Source organism: Berghia stephanieae, chromosome 7 (genome assembly GCF_034508935.2).
Source record: "Berghia stephanieae isolate SIO BIC M18660-M18661 chromosome 7, UCSD_Bste_1.3, whole genome shotgun sequence".
NCBI lineage: Eukaryota > Metazoa > Mollusca > Gastropoda > Nudibranchia > Aeolidiidae > Berghia > Berghia stephanieae.
Window position 1 is genome coordinate 55,491,072 of NC_088366.1, and position 20,000 is coordinate 55,511,071.

The 20,000-nt window shown below is 37.4% G+C and overlaps 1 protein-coding gene across 2 annotated transcripts in view; it reads right to left on the reverse strand.

Moving 5' to 3' along the window:
* The window catches only part of LOC144977518 (uncharacterized), a 277,462-nt gene that overhangs the window by 180,465 nt on the left and 76,997 nt on the right, over positions 1–20,000 (reverse strand). For both annotated transcript variants that reach the window (XM_078922821.1, XM_078922820.1), the window contains exon 3: positions 16,654–16,748. In XM_078922821.1, the coding sequence (XP_078778947.1) occupies positions 16,654–16,748 (95 nt within the window). The remainder of the gene's footprint in view (positions 1–16,653; positions 16,749–20,000) is intronic.

The window sequence follows — 20,000 nt, forward strand, 5'->3', positions numbered from 1 at the left end:
CGAGGTATATATAAGGAGCAAATAACCAAAACAATAATAATAGTGTGTCGCCACTTCTCACTTAATATAGGGAATGAGATTAGCGGAAGAGTAGCGTCCCTTGATTGGACGTCAGCCATAGTCTGTGACGTTACCGGCGGAAAAGTTATTAGAGAGAGAACGTCATCTTGGTTGTGCGCATGCGTGGACGCTACTCTTCCGCTAATCCCATTCCCTAAAGACAAGAAAATATAAATAAACAAAGTCCAATTCTCATATCCAAATCATCCGTAGTCCAAAACAAATTGAATTGATTTTGCTTTCAAAGAAAAAACTTTTTACCGTCTCCAAAGAAGAAATAACAGTAACTACTATCGTATATACTTTTGTTTTCAGAAGATCTCCGAGAACCTTCCCGAGTAAATTACTTTGAGCCACTTACAAGGTTCCAGACAAAACAGATCCACCACAGGGTTGCCATATTGGGAGATTTTCTGCCAAATGTCCTTTTTTTTTTTTTTGGCAGAATTTGAAGTCGTCTGGCAGAGAAAAATCGGTTTGGCAGTTTGGCAGATATTTGGCAGATTTTATTTCCGAGGCCTAGGAATGAATGTATAGGTCTACTACACGTTTTCCATGGCAATTTTTATGGATAAGTGATTTTTTTTTAAACTTGGGAAATGAAGAAAAAAAATTATGACATCGGCCTTGCGAATTTTTCATTTAACAAAACTGATGAGTTTCCAAAGGGGGTACTATAAATAGTACGGTTTGGCAGATTTTTGTGGTATTTGGCAGATTTTTAAATCCAGTTGGCAGAATGCCTTAAATTAATCTGGCAACCCTGATCCACCAGGATATTTCTGCCACATCCATGGTCAAAATACTTTTTATTCATTTAGGCCAGATTTCTTTTACAAGTCTACTTTCTTAATAAAAAAAAATATTTAATCACAAATCAATAAAATTGGAAGGGATGGGGTGGGGTGGGGAGGAGGGGGGGGGGGAAGAGGGTCTCGATAGCTCAGTTGGAAGAGCACTCACTAGCATCACACGCAAAGGGACCGAGATCGATCCCCGGTGCAGTCGAGATTTTTTCTGACCCCCCCCCCCCTCCCCCTCCCTGTCCACCCAGCTGGGATTGGGTAGCTGGGTCTGTTTAGATCTGTCGGAAAGTTCTTTGAGTTAGGCTAGCGTCCTATCCAAACGGTAGCAAGCAATTGCTATTGTCTTTTGCAAGCTTTAGAAACCTGGATAAACTCCGGCTCCATGGCCCTTAAAGTTTCTGAAGGATTACCTTTAAAAATATAATAAAATTGAGCTTTTAATTGTCAATAAAAAAATTATAAAAGCAGTGTTTTGTTTTGCAACAAAATTGCAACTAAGTGCGGCAATGTGCTCTTGAGATATGGCATTCCCCTTCGGACCGGAAGTTCTAGGGTTTGAGTTCCCTCTCTGAGCTGCTCATAATTGAGATCTTTGGAAGAGGCTTTTCACTCATATTCTCTCACTGTACTCAGGTGTAAAATGAATACCCTGTCGTTAACAGCGTTGTCTCTGTCGAAAAAAATTGATTGTAATATCGCCGCGCCTAGTAGGCGTCATGTCTTGTCCTACAAGTTAAGTGTTGCTGTTGGCTAGGATCCCCTTGTACAAGCGGTTTGAGCACATGAGGTAGCAACTGCCTGTCCTATATAAATACTCTATTTAAAAAAAAAAAATTATTAGTTTTTACTTGTATAAGTTTAAAGACGTTTTTATAATTTTTTTTTTTTTTTTTGGCAAGTTTAATGCCATTTTAATCGGTCTATAGATAGTATGCGATTGGCTAATACGCTCACAACATTGCCATCCGGTTGTATAACGGACCAACACACTAAACTATGTGTAAGCTTGAACCGTTATAGTCTGGCTAATACAGTTTAGTGAGAATTACTCATAAACGGGGATGGCAAAAAAAAAAAAAACAAACAAAAAAAGACAACAACAAAAAAACAATAACAAATAAATGAGTGACGTCATCTTCGTTCTATCTATAATTGAACAAAAAAAAGTTTTTGGACAAATTTTCAGCAAAACTATTATTTTGTCGGAAAATGGCCGATTTTACTATATTGTCGAGCAAAACGGTTTAACAATGTCTTTCATTATTGGTTCCTATGTTTTTATGACTGCAGACAGCAGCAGACGATGTAAATAAAGGATAAAAATCTACCCTGAGGCATAACATACGGTTCTTCCTTCCCTTTCTTTCACGTTAGTTTGTCTAAAAAGGCTTATTCATTATAGATAACGATAAACATAAAAGCGAGCAAGCAATAAAAACAGTTAACACTAAAAAACGTTCCTCGTGTGGCGTCCATCTTGATGTCCAGTCGTCGGCAAAGTTTAAAAATAAAAAGTAAGGTCGCGGGTTCAAACCCCCATCGCCGGCGGGAAATTTTTATTCTTTATTGTCTTCTGGCACTTTCCTACTCACTTCATAATCTCTTATTGTTAAAAAAAATTGAGATTTTATATAGCGCAATATCCACTAAACGTACTCAAAGCGCTTTACAAAGGGTCCCTGGCCAACCACAACACTTAACATGTAGGCCCAGACATGACGCCTGTTAGGCGATATTACAATTTTTTCCCGGACAGAGACACGTCTTTGTCCGAAAATTGTAATATCGCCTAACAGGCGTCATGTCTCGGCCTACATGTTAAGTGTTGTGGTTGACCAGGGACCCCTTGTAAAGCGCTTTGAACACATTTAGTGGATATTGCGCTATATAAAGCTCAATTTAAAAAAAAAAAATATCTGAAACAAATAAAGGAAGTCCGTCTTATTATACATAGATAACCTTGCCGCGCCAGACAGCACCACGAGTGAACAGAAACAAACCCTGTCATGTGTTCTGCATCTGGCTAATAATAAGTCACCCGTGCAGGGGCGTCATCTCTTGTAGACAAAACAGACGCGGCCCTCTGCATTGCAACTGGGAGTTCTGCCCCATCTATCAAAATATACACTCTGATCTGTCACTATCTAGGACTGGTCTTCAAACACTATGCATATGTGACCCAACGTCTCAAAACGGTATTATGTCGGGATGGACCAGATGCTAAAAAGTCAAATTATAGTTAAACTGGTCAAAAATATGAAACGTTGGTATTAAGCACAGTAAAATATGATATTCCTTCTTCTCTATAAAGCATATAAACCAAACTTAAGCATGATATTTCTGGCTATAAATTCAATTTTCAACATCTTAACCATCCCGACCTAATACCGTTTTGAGGCGAAGGGTCACATGACTTTTATTGGTAAGAAAATGTCAAAAGTCATTTTCCTATGGATTGATCGGTATTTCCGTAAGTAAGGGAGTTGAAATAAGATCATCAAACATTTTAAGGAAATGATAAATATATTTTTTTAAAAACAAAAAACCCACAATCTACCAGATTGGGCTGGATATTACCGAGATCTAAACCTAAAATTCATTTCACTTCAAATTTATTTTTTAAATTAAAAAAACAATAAAGACATGACTGACATGTGATAATGTTGGACTATTGATTCTATGGATAAAAATAAAATCGAGAAGGAAAAAAAAAAAAGGTCAAATGCCATTTCCGATTGATTCGGTATTTAGACATTAATTTAGATAATGGAGATGAAGCAGGATCTAACTATTGAACATTTAAAAGAAAGGATTCACACACACACACACACACACACACACACAACCCCCCCCCCCCCAAGTATATTCATCAAACAAATTACCTTAACTAATTTACTGCCAAACTCTGCAAAAACTCGTATTTAAAAACTTGACCAGTAAAACTCGTCCTTTAACTATCAATCGATTTAAATGACTCTCATCTTGGCAAAAAATCTTAAACCTGGGACTGGGACATCGCGAAGTCTTCCTTTAAGTCCCAGGTTTGAGAGTTTTTTTGTCAAGATGATGGTCATTTGAATTGATCGATATTTGAAGAAAGTTTTCTGGCCAAATTTTTAAATCCCGAGTTTTTCCAGAGTACGATAGTTAATCTGGTCAATAGGATTCAATAGTCGTAACGTCACTTCCTTCCTAATGACGCATGGTAACTTAGTAACACTGGCTCTAAACTATCTGAACAATGGCGGACGCCCGTATGAAATATTTCTCCGGCGAGTATAAAGGGTAACTAGAGTTTAAAAAAAACCCCCATAAATTTGATCATGTTTTGACTTTTACACATTCTGATCACAAGACATATGAAAAGTTCTAGCCAGCTTGAAAAATAAAAAGTAATGATTTTCTTTGTTTAGAACCAAGATGGCCGCCGTTGCCAGGCGGGGTGACATCAGAATATTGAATCGTATTGAAAGGCGGACACACACACACACACACATACACACACACACACACACAAAGTACACACATCAAACGAACAATGTTACTTTTAAAGTAATATAAAACATAAGGTCAGTGTACCAGACCTACTCTGTGTAAAGTATGGCCACCACACCACACCTGTTCCTTTACGTCTCGCCAGCAGATGTGTACATCTGTTTTCTTGATGCCTTTCATTCCGACTAGATACCGACTGTCCCTCTGGGACATAGTACCCGCCATGTGTACATATACAATTATCTCCAGTATGATAACATTTTCTTTTTCCTGAATTTCTTTGTTTAGAGAATAAATGGTAACGTCAATACAATGTCACAATGTAACGATTTTCCTATGGTTGTGCTCAAATCGCTTTACAAAGGGTCCTTGACCAACAGCAACACGTAACATGTAAAACGAGACATGACGCCTGTAAGGCGATATTACATTTTTTTTCCAACAGAGACAACGCTGTTGACGGCCAGGCACTCATTTTACACCTGAGTACGGCGAGATAATGTGAGTAAAGAGTCTTTTCCAATGACTCAACTATGCGCCGAGCGCGAGGCTCGAACCCAGGACCTTCCGATCTGAAAGCGAGTGTCATACCACTAGACCACATAGCCGCACCGCCATTACCAGCGTTGTCTAAAATAGACTTCACAAACGAAGAGGAGGAAATGATAAAGATATTATAGCATATTGTGATACACAAAATCAAATTATAATAAAGAATAAAGATAGGTTTTTATTGTCTTTCCAGTCCCGAGCCAGTCTATATCCGTCTATATTGTAATCCCGTGTCTGGTGTATCGAAGACTCTTAAATATTCATTGGATATTTGGAAATAGGACGATCATTTATCATCATCAGTCATCGCCGTTATGTAAATCAACATTCAGGGATTGACACAGTAATATAATATGCTTATATTATTTTCAATATATCATAGAAAAATAAATTTAAAAAAAGTGAGGTGTAGTGGTTTGGTGGTATATCATTCCCTTTTCTGTACCGAGAGGTTAGTGGTTCAAGTTCCTCAGTATATCATCATCAATTATCTTCATTATGTAAATAAACATCCGGGGATTGACAAAATCTATGCTTGTATTATTTTCATTGTATCATAGAAAAAGAAATTTAAAAGAAAGTGAGGTGTAGTGGTTTGGTGGTATATCATTCCCTTTTCTGTACCGAGAGGTTCGTGGTTCAAGTTCCTCAGTATATCATTATCTTCATTATGTAAATTAAATAATCATCCGGGGATGGACACAATAATATATGCTTATATTATTTTCAATATATATTAAAAGAAATAAGGGGGATAATGTGCGGTGTAGTGGTTGGTTTGGTGGTGTATCATTCCCTTTTCTGTACCTTGAGGTTCGTGGTTCAAGTTCCTCATTATATCATCATCAATCATCTTCATTATGTAAATAAACATCCGGGGATTGACAAAATCTATGCTTGTATTATTTTCAATATATCATAGAAAAAGATTTTTTTAAATTAGGTGTAGTGATTTGGTGGTATATCATTCCCTTTTCAGTACCGAGAGGTTCGTGGTTCAAGTTCCTTTGTGGAAATAGGGTACGAGACATGGCTGGCGCCTGTTAGGCGATATTACAATTTTTTTCCGACAAAGACAACGCTGGTAACGGCCATGTACTCATTTTACACCTGGATACGATGAGAGAATGTGAGTTAAAAAGCCTTTTCTAGGTACTCAACTATACGCCATTCAGAGCGGGACTCCTGGCTCGAGATCGAAGTGTCATACCACAACACCACAAGGCCACATAGCCGAATCTCTTTTTACAGGCAAAACTGACAGAACATTTTTTGACAATAGGATTCAATAGTCTAATGTCACATCCGCCCAGCAACGAGCAGCTTGGTTCTAAACAAAGAAAATCGGTACTTTTTCTTCTTCATGCTGGCTATATTTTTTCACATGTCATATGATCAGAATGTATAAAAGACAGATGATCAGATGTATGTTTTTCTCCTCTGGATACATACTTTAATGCTCGTCGGAGAAGTATTTCATAAGGGCGTCCGCCATTGTTTCGATAGTTTAGAACCAGTTACTATGCGTCATTACGAGGGAAGTGATGTCACGATTGTTGAAGCCTGTTTCCCCCGTTTACGAACGAGGTTGTTAGGTTGAGAATGTCAGAATAGCAACCAATGTAAACATGCGGCACGCACTCCCATAAGCGACGATGCCAATTTTGTCATATCCGGTGGTATTTTCACGCATGCCCCGATCATTATCTCAGATGACCTTCAGATGTGCCGTTCGTGGTTTATCGCATTCTAGTTACGATTTTTATTTTCTTTTTATCTCCTCACTGGAATGCATGCACCGGTGTTGCGTTGCGTGTTAATGTATCAGATTTTAGCTATAAATGAGTAGATAGATTTTCATTATTCTTTGACATTATTAGTTTGTGGTTTGCATTCAAAACATCGAAAATAAAAAAATTTAAAAAACAACAAACATCCAACGAATCTTCAGAGCCCTTTGGCCCATGGAGCCGGAGTTCGTCCCGGTTTCTATAGCGTGAAATGGACAATACCAATTGCTTGCTATCCTTTTGGTAGGAGGTTTGTCTATCGCAAAGAAAGTTCCGCCAAAATCTAACAGACTCAGCTACCCATTCACTGCTGGGTGGACAGGAGGTTCAGAAAATAAAAATTCTCGACTACACTCGGGATCGATCACGGTCCATTTGCGTGTGAAATGTGTGCTCTAACAACTGAGCTGTCGGAATCCCCGAGAATATTCAAAATGCTCCACATTCACATAGCAGGCAAATCATTGTAATATTGAATTAAATAATTATAATACCATGACCTTGTTCCTCGTACGCGAAGTCAATCAACGACCTTTTGCTACAAGGCTCGAATAGACATGCATGTAAACACACCAACAAACAGACAGTCCTAACGGAACATCGCGTAAACAAACAAGTAGAATATAAGAGACGGGTAAACATAAATAGACGAGACGGACGGTCTTACACAGGTAATGGATTAACATGTTCCAGAACTGAGTTCTTCCTTATTTCCAGACAGGTGAACATTACCTGTGATATATATACACACTGACTGTATAGATTCCAATTTGACTTACACTAACAAAATACTTTTTTATTTTTTGAAAAATGAAATTGGCGAGAACATTTTAACTTCAAATACTGAAAGATTAAATAAATGACCCTCACCTGACGTATATATATATATATATATATATATATATATATATATATATATATATATATATATATATATATATATATATATATATGCAGGTCTCATATTCCAACACAATTTTGGGCCTAGTTTAACATTATTGTAATTGACAAAATTTTGCGTATTTTTAAAAATTTAATATTATTTTGTTGTTGTTGAGATTTCCATTACAACAATGAGCCCATAATGAATTGGGTTGTCGGACCTGCCAAACAAGTGCACGTCGCGCTCAACTCATCAAAAAATCTCCATTTGACACTGTGTTTGAACCTTCAGGCTAAAGACCCTTAGACATGTCGCGTGTCATCTGAAATCGTTTCGACATTTGAAGTAAAAGTTGGATGTTTTAAAAAAAAATTGGCCAAAATTAAATAAGGGTGTGTTTTGTCAGTTTGTCAGAGAAACACAGTCCGTCTTCAGATGGGTTTAATAGTATTGTGTGTAAAGGAACTGTGAATTAATGTGATGATAACGTTTGACTGATAAGCTCTTTGAACAGAACTGAGGTTTGCCCAGAATTCTGTAACGCGAAAAATGAAAACAAACATAAATAGCATAAAAGTCGTGCTTGTTATGTTTTAGGGTATGATCGACGTGTACGTTTATGCAGGTCTGACAACCGAACGCAATTATGGGCCTAGTTTTTTAACATTGTTGTAATGGGGCAATAGTTTGCGTCATTGTTTTTTTTTTTTTTTTTTTTGAGATTTCCATTACATCAATGAGCCTAACATAAATTGGGTTATAAGACCTTAAATAAGTGCACGTTGGGTTAGGTGGTTTAAACTCCATTAATATAATATTTCAGATAGGAATTTTATCGATTTTATCCACTTTTATCAATAAAAGTAAGTTTAATGGGAATATTTTGACTATATCCTTATCAAAAGAACCATATAAGAACGCTCTAGCCACGGCGTTTTGTCTTTGGGGATAGGATTTTATTCACTCGACTCGTGTGTGAATGAGTACCCGACTATAGACAGTCAATCTGATTAAGTATGAACGTAAGAGACCAAGTGCAAAAAGAACGAATTATGTATGTTTTTGTTGTGACGAGCCGTAACTTTGGGAGTCGCACATTGGAAGATGGTGGAGTAATATAAAATATTGTTGAAGCTGAAAATGATTAGGATGATGATAATGGTGATGGTGGTGGTGGTGATGATGATGATGATGATGATGATGATGATGATGATGATGATGATGATGATGATGATGATGATGATGACGACGACGACGACGACGATGGTGGTGGTGGTGATGATGATGATGATGATGATGATGATGATGATGATGATGATGATGATGATGATGATGATGATGATACCAACTTCATAATGATGATGACAATGACGATTGTTCTCAACAAAATGTACGTTGAGCGATGACCATTTGTCTGCAGCTTATTATTTTTGTTATTATTATATAATTCTCATTCACTTATCGGTGTCCACCCCAAAGCTACAATAACATAACCAGACAAAGCTCTCTATTAACCCGGGCTAACCTGCTAGCCAGCCTTTGTGTTTATCATTCTTATCATAGCCCGATACGCATCGACACCGCCAGTTAATGAACGCATTACGCATTACGCTCTATGGGGCGGCTAATGAACGAACGCTTCCTCCGATCTTCGTCCCTTTATAACCTGCACGCACTGACCTTGAACGCGTCACGAATTCCAGGTGTCAAAGGGAGGGAATTCCAACACGAAAGACCTGGAATTCCCGATGAGTGACGATGAGATCCCATTAATTCCGAGATAGCATGCGACAGACAGAAGAACTTCCTTTCTATCTATCGTGATAGAGTGAACAAATGATTTAGGCTGTCGTTTAATAGGGACAGGTAGTGAGTGATATAGATGGAACGAAGATGACGCCACTCTGGTCTTTGTTATTAATTGTTTTTTGCTATCCACGTTTATGAGCAATTCTCACTAAACTGTATTAAGCACCAGACTACAAAATTTCATGGTTACACACAGTTGTGTGTTTTGCCGGCTATACTTCCGGATGGCAATGTTGTGAGCTTCTTAGCCAAGCGCGTACTATCTATAGAATGCAGATAGTTTGATAATGATAATGAATAGATTGATAGTAATAATATTCATCAATTTAAGTAGACTAATTTGACTTACTGACTTAAAAGCCTTCCGGTTTCGACGTCATCCGACTTCGCAGTCTCGGTCGTTCTTCACAGTTCTTGCCGTGAAAAGTATCAAATTGTCTCTGTTTTCTAGATACGTCCCATCCAGAAATCTGAGATCAAAGTCTGATAATCACATAGATACGACTTGTGAAGCCAAAAATGACTCGAAAAATGGACGAGCATGCGTTTGAATATTCGGCACCCATTATCTGGAACTCCCTTCCAAGTTAATCAGAGACAGTAATGATGCAGATTTCTTTAAAAGACATCTTCCAACGCTTCTTTTTGATATGTAACACTGTAGAATTATATTGCTTTGTTTCATATTGCATGTTTGAGTGGTTGTATGTTTGAGTGAAAGTAGCCACGTTACTGTTAAGCGCATTGAGCTTGTTGATGGGTAAGGTGCTATATAAAAACCATATTATTATTATTATTATTATTATTATTATTATTATTATTATTATTATTATTATTATTATTATTATTATTATCATTATTATCATTATCATTATCATTATCATTATTATCATTATCATTATCATTATCATTATTATTATCATTATTATAATTATTATTATAATTATTATTATCATTATTATTATCATCATTATTATTATCATTATTATTATCATTATTATTATTATTATTATTATTATTATTATTATTATTATTATTATTATTATTATTATTATTATTATTATTATTATTTTTATTATTATCATTATTATTATTATTATTATTATTATTATTATTATTATTATTATTATTATTACTATTATTATTATCATCATCATCTTGTTGACAATCCACATTATTATGCTGACGAAGGGTTTGTGCTCAAAACGTCCACTGCCTATTAGACTGTTCTGATATCCAAAGACTTTTTATTTTCACCTTTCGTTAGTGCCTTGTTGTACATTTTCTTTGATGTTTGATAGTGATATTAACTCACTCAATCCTAGACACTTTTCAAAATTGGAAAAAAAATTATAAAAATGAGCATGTACATAGATAGTTTTATTAAACTATCATTAATATGTAAAAATGAAAAACATAAGCTTTGATACTACGCCTATAATTTGTCTCATAAAAATGTAATAAATAGACATGGGGTAAAAGTAACCCCGGGTAAACAACGGATATAGTCGGTGTTAGGGTTGAGTGTGATAATCTGGTTTCGTCATTGGGTTGTTCCAAACTGCTATCGTGAGTTAGAGGTAATGTTGTTGTTGTTGTTGTTGTTGGCCATCCACTAGTAGCTTGTTTGTTTTGGAACCAGGAAATTTTGGATCATTGCTTTATGGCGAAAATGTCATGTTTACGACATAGAATATGTCCGAAATATGCAGGTATAGATAGAACGTAGATGACGTCATTCAAGCCTATGTTATTGTTTTTTGCCATCCGCTTTTGTGAGTAATTCTCACTAAACTGTATTAACCAGATTATAACCGTTTAAGGTTACGCATAGTTTTGTGCGTTGGTCCGTTAAACTTCTGGATGGCAATGTTGTGAACTCCTTAGCCAAGCGCACACTATCTATACTATAATACATTATACCGTATCAGGGCGATGGGTGATAATGTTTCACCTAATATTATTAGTACGATAATATGCCAATGAAATTGAAGGCAAAGTCAGGTACATAACTCCCCCCCCCCCCCCCCCCCACACACACACACCCAAAATAATAAAATAAATAAAAATAAAGACAAAAAATAAAACAAACAAACAAAAAACAAAACAAAAGGCAAACGAACAACCCCCCCCCCAAAAAAAAAAAACAAAAAACAACAAACAATTAAAACAACAAAACAAAACAACACACAACCCCCCCCCCCCCCCCCCCAAAAAAAAACAAAACAAAACAACACAAAAAAAAACAACAAAAAAAAAACAAACCCAGACCAAATCTTGCTAAGTATGAATGAGGCATAGATCACCGCCAAATAGTAACACAGGTGTGTGGCATCTGGGAAATATACTGGTTAGTAACCTCAACAACCTACCTTTAATTTCTTATACTACGTTTATACCATTGGTATTTATCATGATATTATTATGATGTGATTGTAGTGTTGTACCCTCTTAGCACATTGAGTTACATATAATATCGGGAATTGATCTTTTAGCAGGGTGATGTCAGGAACAAGAAGAAGAAGAAGAAGGCGGAAGAGGAGGAGGAAGAGGAGGAGGTGGAGGAAGAAGAAGAGGAATATCAGGGGGAGGAGGAGGAGGAGGAGGAGAAGGAGAAGGAGGAGGAGAAGAAGAAGAAGAAGAAGAAGAAGAAGAAGAAGAAGAAGAAGAAGAAGAAGAAGAAGAAGAAGAAGAAGAAGAAGAAGAAGAAGAAGAAAAAGAAGGAGGGGGAAGAGGAGGAGGGGGAGGAGGAAGAGGAGGAGGGGGAGGAGGAAGAGGAGGAGGGGGAGGAGGAAGAGGAGGAGGGGGAGGAGGAAGAGGAGGAGGGGGAGGAGGAAGAGGAGGAGGGAGAGGAGGAGGGGGAGGAGGAGAAGAAGAAGAAAAAGAAGAATAGGAACAACAACAATAACAAAAACACGACAACAACCGCAATAATAACATCAGGAACAAAGAAAAACAAAAAACAACAACAAGGTACTACAAAAACAACAAGATGAAGATGAAATCAACGGAGAAGAAAAAGGAAACATTTACAAAAAATAACTATACCGTAAAGTCAAGCAAAACAAAACAAAACAAAACAACAAACACTAATAAACAAACTAAACACGAACTAAAGATCAGAACAATAAACAAGCAGTACCCATCATTCATTCTCTTCCCTGGCAGGAGTCTCCTACATCCTGTTTACGATGCATATGTAAACAACCAAAGAACATTAACTCCCGTCATTAATCACCTCGGCACACGGCGGCCCCGCCCACTTCTGAATAATCTTGGTGGGAAATAGTGATCCATGATTAATGATGTAATTGGTACTCGAGTATTGGAATAAATCATATCGAAGATGTCAGCCGATTGTGTGTGTATGTGTGTGTGTGTGTGTTTGTGTGTGTGTGTGTTTGTGTGTGTTAGTGTGTTTGTGTATGTGTGTGTTTGTGTTTGTGTGTGTATGTGTGTGTTTGTGTGTGTGTGTGTGAGAGAGAGAGAGAGAGCGAGAGAGAGTGATAGAGAGAGGGATAGCGAGAGGGATAGAGAGAGGGATAGACAGATATATATATATATATATATATATATATAGAGAGAGAGAGAGAGAGAGAGAGAGAGAGAGAGAGAAAGAGAAAGAGAGAGAGAGAGAGAGAGAGAGAGAGAGAGAGAGAGAGAGAGAGAGAAGAGACTAGTCACATTGAATAAATGAATGACATTGTCTTTGTAACTCGGGCATTTATTAGAAATATCGATTATTTGAGAAAAAATCGTAAGATACGAATATTCATAAAGGGCATTTCTTTGACAACACATTCTCTACCCTAAACTAATAGTTTCCAGTCTACACAAGAGATGAAGTGAGTAGTAAAGTGCCAGTAGACAATAAAGAATAAAATATTTTCGCGGCGGTGATGGGGGTTTGAACCCGCGACCTTACTGGTACGACAACTCCACCTGGCCGATGAGAGCGTAACTCTACCGTATGAGCTATCCACGATCCCAAAAAGATCGTCTCTAACCCTAGTCATTATTAGAGCCCTCTCTCTCTCTCTCTCTCTCTCTCTCACCGACTACTTGAGATCGCGGGTCCAACACACACAACCTCCGCGAAGTTAGTTGGCCAGCAATTAAGCTCAAATGCCAATATTCTCAACACGAGCATATAACATAGAAACAATTGAGACATTGAGTATGCTCCGATATTTGGTCTAGTCTTTCAGGACCATAACTGTGCGACTACGTCGTAGTCATGTGGTATGACACACAGCCGCTTTCGGATCGAAAGATCCTGGGTTCGAGCCTCGCGCTCGGCGCATAGTCAGACCTGCCAACCCTTCACATTCCAGTGTTATCAGAACGCCTGAAAATAGGAATTTGAGACAAAAAAAATAGGAATTTCACCTCTTTCACCACTTGTTTATTCTTACCATTGTCATCATTTTTGTAAATCGGAATTTTAGAGACAATGGCGGATAGTACAATAAAGAAGAGTGACAATAGGAATGATTCCGCCAAAAGCAGAAGGGTTGGCAGGTATGCTTAGTTGAGTCCTTGGAAAAGGCTCTTTACTCACATTCTCTCACCGTACTCAGTTGTAAAATGAGTACCTGGCTGTTAACAACGTTGTCTTTGTCCGAAAAATTGTAATATCGCCAAACAGGCGTTATGTCCCGTCCTACATGTTAAATGTTGCTGTTGACCAGGGACCCCTTGTAAAGCGCTTTGAGCACGTTTAGTGGATATTGCCTTATATAAAATAAAAGCTCAATTTATTATTTGTTATAAATTGTATGCGCTAGGCTAAGACGCTCACAACATTGCCCGGAAGTATAACGGACAAACACACAAATCTATGTGTAACCATAAACGTTTATAGTCTGGTTAATACAGTTCAGTGAGAATTACTCATAAACGTGGATGGCAAAAAAAAAACAATAACAAAAGCCGGAGTGACGTCAACTTCGATCTATCTATTCTATAGAAGGAACGAAATTGACGTCACTCAGCTCTTTGTTATTATTTTTAGGCGCCAGCCATTTTGTTGAGTTCTCCTCACTAAATTATATCAATCAATAAACACATAGTTTTGTGTGTTGATGCGTTATATCGTGGCCTTCGTAAAGTTATGGCCTGATACTGTCCAAAAAATGACGTCAAAATGCCAGTCTTTTGCCACAAAAGAAAACAAATCGTGAGTTGTATTCAATAGTTCAACCAATGAAATAACTTGTTTCCATGAGCTCTACTAACGACAACTCACTAGACGGTGCAAAAAACAAATAATGACGCCAAACTGCCAGTCCTTTTGGATTTCAGTATCAGGCTATAGATAGTATGCAGATGACGTCACTCAGGCCTTTGTTTTTGTTTTTGCCATCCGCGTTTGTGAGTTGTTCTCACTAAACTGTATTAACCAGACTATAAAAGTTCATGGTTACACAGAGTTTGTGTGTTGGTCCGTTATACTTCCGGATGGCAATGTTGTGAACTCCTTGGCCTACCGCATTCTATCTATAACATAACGATGGCTACGGTTATAGATAGTATGCGCTTGGCTAAGAAGCTCATAACATTGCCATCCGGAAGTATAACGGACCAACACACAAAAATCTGCGTATCCATGAACGTTTATAGTCGGGTTTAAACAGTTCAGTGAGCATTACTCATAAACGCGGATGGCAAAAAACAATAACAAAGACATGAGTGACGTCATCTTGGAACCATCTATATCCGATTGGCGGATATTCTGAGTATTTTAGCTTAACGCATAGCATCACTATTAGCTAACCGACTTTTATTTTTTCGTAGCAAGAAAGTAAATGTGATATTGACTTCAAAGGTTTTTTTTGATACGAATGCGATGCATCGGTGTTGGCAGAGATGTTCTGCAAGGGTCGCAGGTGCAATATTATGACAAAACGGTGAGTGGTTGTGTAATGAAGGCAGTAATAACTACCTGCCTTGGAAAAAGGTTATCATGACCTTTCAAGAGTGAGAGAGGAGACTAGGGAGGGATGGTAGAAGGGGGATGAGGTGGGAGGGATGAGGAGAATTTAATGATAGGGTAGTTAGTATGGGAAGACGCCGGTGATAAAAGCTGACTGAAAGTGTCATAATTATTGTAAAACCTTTTGAAACAAATGATGATAGAACGAAGAGCCTTGCTAGTCGATAGTTGACGGTATCAGAAAGGTAAAGAAACAAAGAAAGAAAGAGAGAAAGAAAGAAAGGAAGGAAGGAAGAAAATACGAAATAAATAAATAAAATAGTGAAAGACAAAAATGGCGAAAGAAAAAAAGAAAAAGAAAAAGAAAGAAAAAAAAAGAGAGTGAGAGAGGGTGAGAGAGAGAGAGAGAGAGAGAGAAGGAGGAGGAGGAGAGGGAGAGAGGGAGAGAGAGAGAAAGAGAAAGAGAGAGAGAGAGACAGAGAGAGAGAGAGAGATCCAAAAGGTTTTTAAGCTAATACGAGTGGCTATGATAGCAACAGTAGATGTAGTAATAGTAGTAGTAGTAGTAGTAGTAGTAGTAGTAGTAGTAGTAGTAGTATAGTAGTAGTAGTAGTAGTAGTAGTAGTAGTAGTAAGTAGTAGTAGTAGTAGTAGTATAGTAGTAGTAGTAGTAGTAGTAGTAGTAGTATAGTAGTAGTAGTAGTAGTAGTAGTAGTATAGTAGTAGTAGTAGTAGTAGTAGTAGTAGTAGTAGTAGTAGTAGTAGTAGTAGTAGTAGTAGTAGTAGTAGTTGTCTTGTGGCCCCATTGTTATTGGTGCCATACTCTATCTTCAACTATTCGATTACGGTGCAATATTCTATCTTCAACTATTCGATTATAGAGCGTGAACAATTATTCATGTCGTATCTTCATGCTTCCTCTATTTGTTTTAAAGTTTTTGAAATTAAAACACAAATAACGAATTCCGCCCAAATGAAACCAAACCAACCCCCCCCCCCCCCCCCCAACATAAACAAAGAAAAAAAGAACAAACAACCCCCCCCCCCCCCCCCCCTCCCCACAAATATCAAACAAATCGCCGCAAAATATAGAAACAAAGAACTGTTTTGTGAATTGGGGTATCGATTTTTTTTTATTGATTTCGATATATTAGTGCATTGCACTAATTGCATCGATAAATATCGATGTATCGATATAGAAAATTTGCGATATCTCCCAACACGAACGTTCCGTTGAGAAAAATAATGAAGGAAAATGAATGAATTCAAGGATATGATACGTCGCTATACCATTACAATACAGAAGTATTTTTTCAATACATACCTGGTGATATACAGACTCGTAGTCCTCGTATACGTCATGGTGTTTTGACATGCGCAGAATGTGACTTCCGTTACTCACATACAAGTGGCCTTCACCTGAAACGAGAACAATGAGAACTATTTGACGATCTGTCACGACTATGAACAATAAATACTGATGGCGTTGTCTGGAAAAAAAACAAAACAATACAAAACAAAACAACAAGTAAATAACTCATTATGTATATTTTGGCCAGAAAGCTCGATTTCAAAAATAGGTCAATTATAATGACCCTAGGGTCAAAATCTCTCAAACCTGGGACTTCAAGGATGGAGTCTCAGGTTTGAGATTTGCTGGGGGTATTTTTTTTTTTTTTAATTTTTAAAAAGATGATATGAACAGAAATAACACGGAGATGTGGCATTCATTATGGCAACCCTGCAAAATGCGGGATAAGCTGAAAGAAGAAGAAGAAGAAAGAAGAAGGAAGAAGAAAAGAAGGAAAGATAGAAGATAGAAAAAAAGAAGAAGAAAGCAGAAAGAATCCATCGATATTTGAAGGACTAATTTTCTGGCCAAATTTTTTTTTAAAATGTGTTTGGTTCATTATTTACTGCATTTTTGATGCATCATCCACGTTTTCAACGTGATAAAAAAAAAACTGGTTCCAGTCCCCCTGGAAGCGTAAAACCAATCTTCCGTAGGACTGAATACATAATACCTTGTGTAAATTATGATCTTTAGGTTTCAGAGTGGTGGGATTTTATTCACATAGTCTAAATTTTATATGCTGGACATCAATAAAGATCATTCATCCTCGCTCTTTTACGTTCCGTAATCCTAAGAATCGGCCTATACACCTCTTTGTTGTTTGGTTTTAAGGGTTTTACGGCGCTTGCAACACATTTAGGTTATATCAGCGCCAGTAAAAAGGAAGACAATGGGATAGTATAAAGTTCTAGAATTACAATTAAAGTACCCAAGAAAAAGTAAGACATAGGGGAACTGGGTACAAATAGGGATCAGATGTAGATTCCAAGAGCATACATACCGCCAATGTACTTAGTTTGAGATCACCTATAAGTTCCATCCGGACACAAGCACAAAATCCAACAAAGAGGAATGCACTCAAATGCTTACATTATACATTCAAAATAACAAATATAATAAGACATAACAGAGAGATGATTTACAAGGAAAAAAATATCATCTCCCAAAACAATAACTATGCAATTTGACTGTTTCCCTCCCAGCCAGGACTCCAACCAGGGCCAGCACAAGACCAAGTAATACCATTCCAAGACAAAGACAGAAAGCATGTTGGAAAACAGATATAAGGGGATAGAAGACACAATATGTACCCCCTGCCCACTATGGGAGATACAGATCTTTGCTGAGGTTGATAAAACATTGTTTGACAAGTAAAGCTTTCTTTTTCCATACAGTACTTGCTGGATGCTAGCACGCTTTTGGCTGGGAGAAGCAAAATGCCTGCTAAAATCCGATGCTCATGGTAGATGATAGCCTAGCTGTACATATTTGCAGGTCTGATAACCGAGCACAATTTTTATGGGCTTTATTTAACATTGTTGTCATGGACATGCCTAGCGCTGGTTGAGAGTATTATTGGGCCCATAACAATTTGGGTTATCAGACCTGCAAATTCGAAGGTTGACTGAAGTGAAGAATGTATCAATAAAGATGAGAGAAGATTGATTGAAATTGTTCGGATATGTTAAGAGACGAGGGAGGGAGTACGTGGGAAGGAAAGTATTGGATATATACAATTAGTGGGAAAGAAGAAAAAAAGGGAGGCCTAAAGACTAGATGGGTGGATAGGGTAAAGGGCGATATGAAAGAACTGGGCCTGGAGGAAGATGATGATATGAACCGAAATAACACGGAGATGTGGCATTCATTATGGCAACCCTGCAAAATGCGGGATAAGAAGAAAGAAGAAGAAGAAGAAGAAGAAGAAGAAGAAGAAGAAGAAGAAGAAGAAGAAGAAGAAGAAGAATGAAGACGGAAGAAGGACGACGGACGAAGGAAGAAGGAAGAAGGAAGAAGGATGACGGACGAAGGACGAAGGAAGAAGAAAGAATGAAGATTGAAGAAGGAAGAATGAAACATGAAGAAGGAAGAAGGACGACGGACGAAGGACGAAGGACGACGGACGAAGGACGACGGACGAAGGACGAAGGACGAAGGAAGAAGGAAGAATGAAGATTGAAGAAGGAAGAATGAAACATGAAGAAGGAAGAAGGAAGAATGAAGATTGAAGAAGGAAGAATGAAAAATGAAGAAGGAAGAAGGACGAAGGACGAAGGAAGAAGGACGACGAAGAAGAAGAAGAAGAAGAAGAAGAAGAAGAAGAAGAAGAAGAAGAAGAAGAAGAAGAAGAAGAAGAAGACCTGCAAATCAGGACACGTCAGAGATGTGTAAGAATACAGCGAGTATTGTATTTGAAGCTAAAATTTTTGGACTAAAGATTTTAAAAACCTTTTGTTTGTTTGTTTGTTTGTTTGTTTGTTTTGTTTTATTTATTTTTGTTTGTTCGTGTTTTTGTTGTTGTTTTTTTTTTTGTTTTTTTTTTTTCTTTTGCTTATTTTCTCAGAGTAGGACAGATGAACTTCACGCCAATGTTTTTGATCTTGGCCTTACAAGTGTTAATTCAATTTGAGAAATATAGCATGGAATTTTCTGAGTGTTTGTTTAAGCTATCGTTTTTTGTTTTTGTTTAGTATTTTGGGGGTGTTTTTTTTTAAATGTTTGTGTGTATGCGTATGTGAGTGTGTGTATGTATGCGTGTTATGTGTGAGTGGGGGTGGGGTAGGAGGGTGGGGGGGGGGTGTCTATGTGTTTTGTGGATATCATCTCAAATATAATTAGTTCACAATAACAGTGTTGTTATACAAATTGGTTCTCGATATGATAGCAATGTCAATAGACACAAGCCCGATGTTTCACTCTAACAAACCGGATAATGAAAATGTTGCTGCTTGAGGCTCGAAGAAAGAAATAACAATCCGAAATGGAATAGAAATTTCAATTTAATCAACAAATACAGATATTGTGGACGTTTCCGGTTTCCACCTTTATCAACAAAATACGATGAATTAAATGGTAAATATCTCTGATTCGTCTTTGGTGTTTCATACATCATGTATTGTTGATAAAAAGGGGAAACCCGAAACGTCCTCATCATCTGTCTTCATTGATTAAATTGCAGCTTCCATTCCATTTCTGATTGTTATTTATATGACTGTAAAATCAATCCCATGGTGCCGAGACTCCAAGACTCTAAGACTCCAAGACTCTAAGACTCAGAGACGCCAAGACTCTAAGACCAAGACTCCAAGACTCTAAGA